Below are 12,138 nucleotides of genomic sequence, written 5' to 3'. Positions count from 1 at the left end.
GCACGTAGACACACACTGGCACGTAGACACACACTGGCACGTAGACACACACTGGCACAGACACACACAGGCACGTAGACACACACTGGCACAGACACACACAGGCACGTAGACACACACAGGCACGTAGACACACACTGGCACGTACAGACACACACTGGCACGTAGACACACACTGGCACGTAGACACACACTGGCACGTAGACACACACTGGCACGTAGACACACACTGGCACGTACAGACACACACTGGCACGTACAGACACACACTGGTACAGACACACACTGGTACGTACAGACGCACACTGGCACAGAGAGACACACACTGGTACGTACAGACGCACACTGGCACAGAGAGACGCACACGGGTACAGACAGACGCACACGGGTACAGACAGACACACACGGGTACAGACACACGGGTACAGACACACGGGTACAGACACACGGGTACAGACACACGGGTACAGACACACACGGGTACAGACAAGACACACACGGGTACAGACAAGACACACACGGGTACAGACAGACACACACGGGTACAGACAAGACACACACGGGTACAGACAGACACACACGGGTACAGACAGACACACACGGGTACAGACACAGACGTGGTGAGCAGTAGAGAGCACCCTGGTCTTACCTTCTGGAGATTCCTCCTGGACGTATGTTCCTGTCAGGTACCTGTGGACCAGCGCAGACTTCCCACTGGCCAGGTTACCCACAATGCCCTGGGGGAGGAAGAAGAAGAACAGGGAAGTGAGGTTGTTTCCTGGTTTTGCATATCTTCTACGTTGACTTGCAATAATCAGAATGGTTGTGCTGCAGTGGATAAAGCTGAGAAGAGCTTCAGAAGAAGACTGCCTCAGATGCATCCATGAATATAGACAATATGGAATATAGAGGAAGGCAATTATATTCTGTTTCAAGTTTTGACCTCATTCCTGGTCTGTGTACATCTACGTCCAGGAGAAGACTCACTGGAGCGTTTGTATCCAATTTCAGACTCACCACTTTGAGTTCTGGTACCGATCGGCTCAGGGTCCACTCCTGGCTGTTCACAAAGGCGTCTGCAACAAAGAGAGAGAAGCCTGTCAATCAACGGTACACACACGACCCAGATAACATCAGAGGTCTGACAAGCTGTAATATCTATGTCCTCCAGACGTCACGGCAACAAGGGTTCCAATCTGTTCCTGCTCAGTAGTCACCCACTAACAGGGAGGAAAGAGACGGATAAACGAGAAGAAAGGGGGGGTGAGGAGACGAGGAGGAGAGACTTCGGGGAGGATAGGAGCGTATCATTAAAGATGACAGCTGAGTGACAGCTAGGATCGCTGCATCCTCTCAGAGATACTTCCTGTCTGGTAGACCATATCAGCTGTACATACGCACTGAATAGCAAGTCAACAAGACCGACGATACACTACACTGAACAACTACTATACCAGCTGAACAAATCCTGAAGAATTACATTTCCATTTCCATTTACGTCATTTAGCAGACGCTCTTATCCAGAGCAACTTACAAATTGGTGCATTCACCTTATGATATCCAGTGGAACAACCACTTTACAATAGTGCATCTAAATCTTTTAGGGGGGGGTTAGAAGGATTACTTTATCCTATCCCAGGTATTCCTTAAAAAGAGGTGGGGTTTCAGGTGTCTCCGGAAGGTGGTGATTGACTCCGCTGTCCTGGCGTCATGAGGGAGCTTGTTCCACCATTGGGGTGCCAGAGCAGCGAACAGTTTTGACTGGGCTGAGCGGGAACTGTGCTTCCTCAGAGGTAGGGGGGCCAGCAGTCCAGAGGTGGATGAACGCAGTGCCCTTGTTTGGGTGTAGGGCCTGATCAGAGCCTGAAGGTATGGAGGTGCCGTTCCCTTCACAGCTCTGTAGGCAATCACCATGGTCTTGTAGCGGATGCGAGCTTCAACTGGAAGCCAGTGGAGAGAGCGGAGGAGCGGGGTGACGTGAGAGAATTTGGGAAGGTTGAACACCAGACGGGCTGCGGCGTTCTGGATGAGTTGTAGGGGTTTAATGGCACAGGCAGGGAGCCCAGCCAACAGCGAGTTGCAGTAATCCAGACGGGAGATGACAAGTGCCTGGATTAGGACCTGCGCCGCTTCCTGTGTGAGGCAGGGTCGTACTCTGCGAATGTTGTAGAGCATGAACCTACAGGATCGGGTCACCGCCTTGATGTTAGTGGAGAACGACAGGGTGTTGTCCAGGATCACGCCAAGGTTCTTAGCACTCTGGGAGGAGGACACAAGGGAGAATTCTGCCCATAGTAGGTGTGTGTGGTATTGGCTATCATGCAACTGGCTAGTTGTGATGGTCTGCATGGCTAGCTAGGTGTAACATCTCCCTGGCTGTGAGGCTACTGGCTAGGTGTAATATCTCCCTGGCTGTGAGGCTACTGGCTAGGTGTAACATCTCCCTGGCTGTGAGGCTACTGGCTAGGTGTAACATTTCCCTGGCTGTGAGGCTACTGGCTAGGTGTAATATCTCCCTGGCTGTGAGGCTACTGGCTAGGTGTAACATCTCCCTGGCTGTGAGGCTACTGGCTAGGTGTAATATCTCCCTGGCTGTGAAGCTACTGGCTAGGTGTAATATCTCCCTGGCTGTGAGGCTACTGGCTAGGTGTAACATCTCCCTGGCTGTGAGGCTACTGGCTAGGTGTAATATCTCCCTGGCTGTGAGGCTACTGGCTAGGTGTAATATCCCCCTGGCTGTGAGGCTACTGGCTAGGTGTAACATCTCCCTGGCTGTGAGGCTACTGGCTAGGTGTAACATCTCCCTGGCTGTGAGGCTACTGGCTAGGTGTAACATCTCCCTGGCTGTGAGGCTACTGGCTACGTGTAATATCTCCCTGGCTGTGAAGCTACTGGCTAGGTGTAATATCTCCCTGGCTGTGAGGCTACTGGCTAGGTGTAACATCTCCCTGGCTGTGAGGCTACTGGCTAGGTGTAACATCTCCCTGGCTGTGAGGCTACTGGCTAGGTGTAATATCTCCCTGGCTGTGAGGCTACTGGCTAGGTGTAATATCTCCCTGGCTGTGACGCTACTGGCTAGGTGTAATATCTCCCTGGCTGTGAGGCAACTGGTTAGTAGCATCTCCCTGGCTGTGAGGCTACTGGCTAGGTGTAATATCTCCCTGGCTGTGAGGCTACTGGCTAGGTGTAATATCTCCCTGGCTGTGAGGCTACTGGCTAGGTGTAATATCTCCCTGGCTGTGAGGCTACTGGCTAGGTGTAATATCTCCCTGGCTGTGAGGCTACTGGCTAGGTGTAATATCTCCCTGGCTGTGAGGCTACTGGCTAGGTGTAATATCTCCCTGGCTGTGAGGCTACTGGCTAGGTGTAATATCTCCCTGGCTGTGAGGCTACTGGCTAGGTGTAATATCTCCCTGGCTGTGAAGCCCATTAGCCTGACTGGTCCCAGGTCTTATTATCCATCAGAGGCCCAGCATGGCTGCCAAACAAAAGCAGCAGGCCCGCGGTGGAGCTGGTCACACTCTTAATATTTAATATCACACCAGCTGCTCTGCGACTGGCTCTATTGGAGCCACTGAGCTCCATCTTGGCTCACTGTTGTGGCGCTGGCAGGGCCATTCTCTGGCAGCACATGGTTAATGTCAGAATGGATCTTTCAGGAGGAACCAGGCTAACCAAAGCACCAATCAGAGGGGATGTGGGCGTGGCTTAGACCCATAGAGGTGAGATGGTTGGGGTGGAGCTAGAGTCATTATATACACAAGGCATTCTGATGCCAACTGTCCTTATGTCATACCTGTTTCCTTGTCTGTTATTAAGGCTAGTGGACTAACAGGAGACGTGGCCTCTACTCTGCTCTGATCCACTCTGCTCCGTTCTGTAGGTCCTGTGTACATTCCTCCACTTCACCCTCAGCTGTTTATGAGAGAGATAAGACCTGGCAGGCTAGATGGAAGGTTAAGTGAGGTCAGTATGTGGGACAGTTTATTTAACTGGAGGTTACATCAGCGCGAGGAGGTTGAGTTGAGAGACTGTAATGTGAATGTGTGGTTTGGAATTGCGTCTGTTTACTTGACTGTAATAATGGGTGTTGCATGTGTGAGTGACTGCTGAATGAGCGTGGGTGAAACAGTACTGTCGTCTATAAGTGCAGTGTGCTGTGTACAGTGTGTGTACAGTGTGTGTACAGTGTGTGTGTAGTAATGCGTGGGGGAACTGTCATCCCTCTGCAACTCCAATCACTCCCCTCATTTCCCATGACCTCCTAGCCTCTCCTCCTCCTCCTCCTCCTCGCTGGTTGTTACAGCAGATACTGTAAAACACTCAACACAGCACACACACCTAACTAGTAACGGTCACACACACAAATCACTGCTGGTTGGTCTGTTTGTGTGGTCAGTTTTATCATCCAGTCAAATATCACCACAGTGTTACCCTGGAGGGAGCTGACCTCACACATATAATACCAGGTCATTCTAGAAAAGGACTGTCCATGCTGGTTAGAATCCCACACAACACAGTGCTGTTCTAACAGAAGGCCATTTAGCAGACACTAGTCTTAGTCCAAAGAGGGGTCTTAGTCCAAAGAGGAGTCTTAGTCCAAAGAGGAGTCTTAGTCCAAAGAGGAGTCTTAGTCCAAAGACGAGTCTTAGTCCAAAGACGAGTCTTAGTCCAAAGACGAGTCTTAGTCCAAAGAGGAGTCTTAGTCCAAAGAGGAGTCTTAGTCCAAAGAGGAGTCTTAGTCCAAAGAGGAGTCTTAGTCCAAAGAGGAGTCTTAGTCCAAAGAGACTTAGTCCAAAGAGTCTTAGTCCAAAGAGACTTAGTCCAAAGAGTCTTAGTCCAAAGAGTCTTAGTCCAAAGAGTCTTAGTCCAAAGAGTCTTATCCAAAGACAGTCATGCATACATACATTTTCACGTATGGGTGGCCTCAGCAGGAAACGAACCCATGACCCTTGGCATTGCAGGCATCATGCTCTACCAACTGAGCCACACACACCATTCAGCCCTTCCCTTTCTCCAGACACCCCAGTGTGTTATCTGCTGGGGTAAGTAGGTCACAGGCCCCACCACCAGGACTGAGGACCACAAACAACCCTGTTCCATTTAGTTCTCCATTTGGACCAGTGTTAGCTTTACTAATTCATCAGGGACAATCTGTGTCAGGTAGACACTACACTACAGGTAGACACTACACTACACTACAGGTAGACACTACACTACAGGTAGACACTACACTACAGGTAGACACTACACTACACTACAGGTAGACACTACACTACAGGTAGACACTACAGGTAGACACTACAGGTAGACACTACACTACAGGTAGACACTACACTACAGGTAGACACTACACTACACTACAGGTAGACACTACACTACAGGTAGACACTACAGGTAGACACTACAGGTAGACACTACAGGTAGACACTACACTACAGGTAGACACTACACTACAGGTAGACACTACAGGTAGACACTACAGGTAGACACTACACTACAGGTAGACACTACACTACACTACACTACAGGTAGACACTACACTACACTACAGGTAGACACTACACTACACTACAGGTAGACACTACATTACAGGTAGAGACTACACTACAGGCAGACGCTACACTACAGGCAGACACTACAGGTAGAGACTACACTACACTACAGGTAGAGACTACACTACACTACAGGCAGACACTACACTACAGGTAGAGACTACACTACAGGTAGAGACTACACTACACTACAGGCAGACACTACACTACAGGCAGACACTACACTACAGGCAGACACTACACTACACTACAGGCACGACACTACATTACAGGCAGACACTACACTACACTACAGGCAGACACTACACTACACTACAGGCAGACACTACACTACAGGCAGACACTACACTACACTACAGGCAGACACTACACTACACTACAGGCAGACACTACACTACAGGTAGACACTACAGGCAGACACTACACTACACTACAGGCAGACACTACACTACACTACAGGCAGACACTACACTACAGGTAGACACTACACTACACTACAGGTAGACACTACACTACAGGCAGACACTACACTACAGGCAGACACTACACTACACTACAGGTAGACACTACACTACAGGCAGACACTACACTACACTACAGGCAGACACTACACTACACTACAGGTAGACACTACAGGCAGACACTACACTACAGGCAGACACTACACTACACTACAGGTAGACACTACAGGCAGACACTACACTACACTACAGGTAGACACTACAGGCAGACACTACACTACACTACACTACAGGTAGACACTACACTACAGGCAGACCCTACACTACAGGCAGACGCTACACTACACTACAGGCAGACGCTACACTACAGGTAGAGGCTACACTACAGGTAGAGACTACACTACACTACAGGTAGAGACTACACTACACTACAGGTAGAGACTACACTACACTACAGGTAGAGACTACACTACAGGCAGACACTACACTACACTACAGGCAGACACTACACTACACTACAGGCAGACACTACACTACAGGTAGACACTACACTACACTACAGGCAGACACTACACTACACTACAGGCAGACACTACACTACAGGTAGACACTACACTACACTACAGGTAGACACTACACTACAGGCAGACACTACACTACAGGCAGACACTACACTACACTACAGGCAGACACTACACTACACTACAGGCAGACACTACACTACAGGTAGACACTACAGGCAGACACTACACTACAGGCAGACACTACACTACACTACAGGTAGACACTACAGGCAGACACTACACTACAGGTAGACACTACAGGCAGACACTACACTACAGGTAGACACTACACTACAGGTAGACACTACACTACAGGCAGACGCTACACTACACTACAGGCAGACGCTACACTACAGGCAGACGCTACACTACAGGTAGAGACTACACTACACTACAGGTAGAGACTACACTACACTACAGGTAGAGACTACACTACAGGCAGACACGACACTACACTACAGGTAGACACTACACTACAGGTAGACACTACACTACAGGTAGACACTACACTACAGGTAGACGCTACACTACAGGTAGACGCTACACAAACACTACAGGTAGACGCTACAGGTAGACGCTACACTACACTACAGGTAGACGCTACACTACAGGTAGACGCTACACTACACTACAGGCAGACGCTACACTACACTACAGGCAGACGCTACACTACACTACAGGCAGACGCTACACTACACTACAGGCAGACGCTACACTACACTACAGGCAGACGCTACACTACACTACAGACAGACAGACACTACAGACAGACACTACACTACAGACAGACACTACAGTACAGACAGACAGGCACTACAGTACAGACAGAGACACTACAGTACAGACAGACACTACACTACAGACAGACACTACAGTACAGACAGACAGACAGAGACACTACAGTACAGACAGACAGAGACACTACAGTACAGAGACACTACAGTACAGACACTACAGTACAGACAGACACTACAGTACAGACACTACCGACAGACACTACAGACACTACAGTACAGACAGACACTACAGTTCAGACAGACACTACACTAGTCAGACACTACAGTTCAGACAGACACTACACTAAAGACACCATACACTCTTTATTAATGCCTTGAGTAACAAACAGGTGTTTTCAAAGATGTGGTTATGGGAAGGCTGTGGACCATGTTTTCAGACGTTATCCCAACCCATGGTATTCCACCACAGTCTAGTCCAGTCTCCCTCTCCACATCACTAGTGTCTGAGGACAGCAGGTGTCACGTCTGAGGACATTTTACAGCCGTCTCAGACGTTGAGCTGTGTAGCACCACTTCAGAACATGTTCATGACTTGATTTACTGCATCAATTTAGTGGACCACAAAATATTTCTCAAAGCATCTGAATGGTCCTGGAGTTGAGAAAACACTGGGATAGATAACACATGATGACAACATAACATATCTTCCACTTCCCAACCGCCCCTCCTCCTCCTCCTCCTCCTCCTCTCTGATGTGTTAAACATCTAAATAAGTCAGTGTCCCCCTCCTAACCCCGCCTCTGTCTGACGGTCTATTGGGATTGGTCAGACAACAGCAGGACTGGAAAGAATCCAGTAAGAGGGGTCCCTATTGGCCGACTGGTACACAGGGGTGTATTGTTGCCGTGGTAGCCCGGTCTGTAGTTATGGGACCTAGCTGGCTGGCTGTGTGGAGGATCACAAATGTCCGCCTGTGTTCTGTTCACCTCTCGCTGACAGACAGGATGTTGTTATAGCTGCATCCTGTTTTCAGAGCTGGGGGACCGGCCAACACTGCTCCAGTTCCCCGGTGGCTCCCAGTAAATGACTGGCTAATAGCCACTTGACTAACAAGCTACATGACTGACTAGCCCTGTATGCCATCATGCTACACTGGTACAGAGCATTTGCCATGGGTACTTACACCTGCATTGACTACCTAGCTATCCCATCTTAGCGTTCCATTCACTAACTACCCCCTTCACTGACCTGCAACTGTGGCAAGAAGGGAGCTCACCTGGGAAATGCCTCCAGGGTCAATGCTATTAACATTATGTTGATTTGGTGGGTCAGCAGAAAATGAAGAGAGCATTCCCAGCCCCACAATGTGTGTGAACCCCCGGGCTACAGAAGTCCACCTGCACCGTATCAATCCACCAACCAAGATCAACCACCACGCACACAGTGTCTGGCTGCCAGCGTTCGTCCCTTCACTCTGTCACCATACACACACCAGCTGTATGCCATACTACCTGTTGGCTCTCACTGGTGCGTGTTCCACAGTCAATACACACACACACACACAGGTTGGGAACTTGCCACTCAGCACTCTGTGTTAATGAGTCATTAACATGAAACAAATGACTCAGGCTGCTGCCAGAAGAAAGCAAGGAATCCATCCTAGATGATTACAGTATGGCTCTTTTAGTGTCTCACACACACACACACACACACACACACCAGGGATTCTGTAGGGAAAATGTTCTTCTTACCAACGGTCTTCTTACCAAATTCTGATGTGTACTTTGAAGATGTTCGAATAACTGTCCAGGCTTACTTTTCCTCAGCCAACAAGACAAGTAACGAACAGCAAATCACTAGCCTTTTACAATCTACTATCCCTCATAGTAGAACAGTTGACCTATTCTATTAGTCAGCTTGTTGAGAAAGAAATAGCCCATTCCAAACAGACTCTGGGACAGCTGTTGGTCGATAGAGTTAGAGAGAGAGATGTGAGGAAGACTGCATACAAGGCAGAGAAGAGCGTGAGAGAGCGAGAGAGAGCGAGAGAGAGCCAGAGACCCCAGCAGCAGCAGCAGGGGTCTGACTACTGTTTTCCAGCTGAACATGTGTAACCAATAGAGGGACAGAGCTGAACATGTGTAACCAATAGAGGGACAGAGCTGAACATGTGTAACCAATAGAGGGACAGAGCTGAACATGTGTAACCAATAGAGGGACAGCGCTGAGCTCTCTCTGACATGCTGCAGACACAAACTTTACAGAGATGCCAGCAGCACATTCCTCAACACGAGAGGAGAAGAGAGGGACAGAGGAAGAGAGAGTGGCACACAGCCAGGAGTAGGCTTCATTCATACTGAGAGAGAGACGGGGCAGAAAGAGAGGAAGAGATATGGGGGAGAGGGAGGAAGAGATATGCAGCAGAGAGATGAAGAGGGAGGAAGAGGGGAAAATAGTGATTAGAGAAGTAGAAAGACAGGGGTAAGGAGAAAGAGATGCTCATGGACCAGTGGTCTGTCTCCCAGAGAAATCCACAGACCTTTCATATTTATCTGTATTTATTAGGGATCCCCATTAGCTGCTGCCAAGGCAACTCTTCCCTCCTTCTCTCTACCTCCCTCGCTCTGTGCAAAATAGAGCTGAAGGAGCGAGAGAGAAGAAACTGAAACTTCACACAGCTCTTGAACAAACTCCACTCAGAGGTACTGGCAATCTCCCAGGAGATTATTTTCCTTCTCTTCTCAGTATGTGAGTCAGTGAAGAGGTGGAGAGAGCAGACCCTTTTTTTAACCTTTATTTAACTAGGCAAGTCAGTTAAGAACAAATTCTTATTTACAATGACGGCCTAGGAACAGTGGGTTAACTGCCTTGTTCAGGGGCAGAACGACAGATTTTTACCTTGTCAGCTCGGGGATTCGATCTTGTAACCTTTCGGTTACTAGTCCAACGCTCTAACCACTAGGCTACCAGCCAGATAAAGATTGAATTAGACATCCTGGTAGCAGAAACAGGCTGTAAAAGGTCAAGGTTGAATGGAGCTGAAGGGTGGGACTAATAACAAGATAAACAATGTAAAACATACGGGGTCTGTAAAATGTATATAGCTTCAGAACCTTAGTGAAATAGCACAGTTACAAATAGAAATCAAACTGGATGGACATCAGAAATAGAGGAAGGACTAAAAACAAACAAAATATAACTATTGTAAAATAGATTGTGTCTGTAAAATGTATATAGTATGTATTAGCTGGAAGTAGAAGCCTAAGTGTTGTTATTCATTAGTTTACTCTGATTAGGAGAGGGGTGGTAGGGTTAGTGGAAAAGAATAAAGGAAAATATTTTCTAAAAAAGTGTGTGTGTGTGTGTGTGTGTGTGTATGTATGTATGTATGTATGTATGTAGGAACACACACACGTTCAAAAGTTGAGTCACTTATAAAATGTCTGTTTTTGAAAGAAAAGCACATTTTTTATCCATTAAAATAACATAAAATTGATCAGAAATACAGTGTAGACATTGTTAATGTTGTAAAACCGATGATTTTTTATGGAATATCTCCATAGGCGTGGAGGGGCATTATCAGCAACCATCACTCCTGTGTTCCAATGGCACGTTGTGTTACCTAATCCAAGTTTATCATTTTAAAAGGCTAATTGATCATTAGAAAACCCTTTTGTAATTATGTTAGCACAGCTGAAAACTGTTGTTCTGATTAAAGAAGCAATACAACTGGCCTTCTTTAGACTATTTGAGTATCTGGAGCATCAGCATTTGTGGGTTCAATTACAGGCTAAAAATGGCCAGAAACAAAGAATTTTCTTCTGAAACTCGTCAGTCTATTCTTGTTCTGAGAAATTAAGGCTATTCCTTCCTTGTTCTGGGATTGATTTGCACTTAAGTACGTTCATCTCTAGGAGACAGAACGCGTCTCCTTCCTGAGTGGTATGACAGCTGCGTGGTCCCATGGTGTTTATATTTGCGTACTATTGTTTGTACAGATTAACATGATACCTTCAGGCATTTGGAGATTGCTCCCAAGGATGAGCCTATGGGAGCGTTAGAAAATGTCACGTTACAGCAGAGATCCCCTGTTTTGGATAGAGATGATCAAGAAGGCCAAGAAATGGTCAGAGAGGGCGCTTCCTGTTTGGAATCTTCTCAGGTTTTGGCCTGCCAAATGAGTTCTGTTATACTCACAGACACCATTCAAACAGTTTTAGAAACTTTAGGGTGTTTCCTATCCAAATCAAACAATTATATGCATATTCTAGTTACTGGGCAGGAGTAGTAACCAGATTAAATCGGGTACGTTTTTTATCCGGCCGTGCAAATACTGCCCCCTATCCCCAACAGGTTAACTGCATGCATGTATGCATCATGACGTTGCCCTCTGAGTATAGGGAGGACAGTTGACCCCCTCCCCCTTGCACCATCCCCCAACCTACCTCCCCCCACCCAGGCCCTGTGTGAAGGGGTGGTAAAATTCCAGAGGAGAATCTCCTGCCACTTGGCCCATAGAGAGACACAGGAAATTCTTCCAACTCACAGAATTGGGGAACCGAACGACATTTATGTTCAGGAGAAGGTATAAAAGATTGGTGAAGAATCCAGCTCGAACTGGTCCGCTTGGTACAATTTTGTGATACTCAGAAGAGACAATATAGCCATATTACCATAAAACTGTTTATATAATAGCCTCAGCTATGGGACTTGCATCCAAATGGTTGTATACAATGTATTAATAAGTATAAAGCTATTTGTAATACATTGAGATGCTATGTACTGATGTTAATGTGATAAGCTTGGTACAGAAATACAATTC

At 47.4% G+C, this 12,138-nt stretch overlaps 1 protein-coding gene across 8 annotated transcripts in view; it reads right to left on the bottom strand.

The window, feature by feature from the left end:
* The window catches only part of agap1 (ArfGAP with GTPase domain, ankyrin repeat and PH domain 1), a 318,347-nt gene that overhangs the window by 200,759 nt on the left and 105,450 nt on the right, over positions 1-12,138 (bottom strand). For all 8 annotated transcript variants that reach the window (XM_082963618.1, XM_082963619.1, XM_082963617.1 and 5 more), the window contains exons 2-3: positions 1,018-1,076; positions 650-737 (exon numbers count right to left, since the gene is read on the bottom strand). In XM_082963618.1, the coding sequence (XP_082819744.1) occupies positions 650-737; positions 1,018-1,076 (147 nt within the window). The remainder of the gene's footprint in view (positions 1-649; positions 738-1,017; positions 1,077-12,138) is intronic.

This window comes from Salmo salar, chromosome 17 (genome assembly GCF_965601325.2).
Source record: "Salmo salar chromosome 17, fSalSal1, whole genome shotgun sequence".
Taxonomy (NCBI): domain Eukaryota; kingdom Metazoa; phylum Chordata; class Actinopteri; order Salmoniformes; family Salmonidae; genus Salmo; species Salmo salar.
This window is presented reverse-complemented; position numbering and strand designations above follow the sequence as displayed.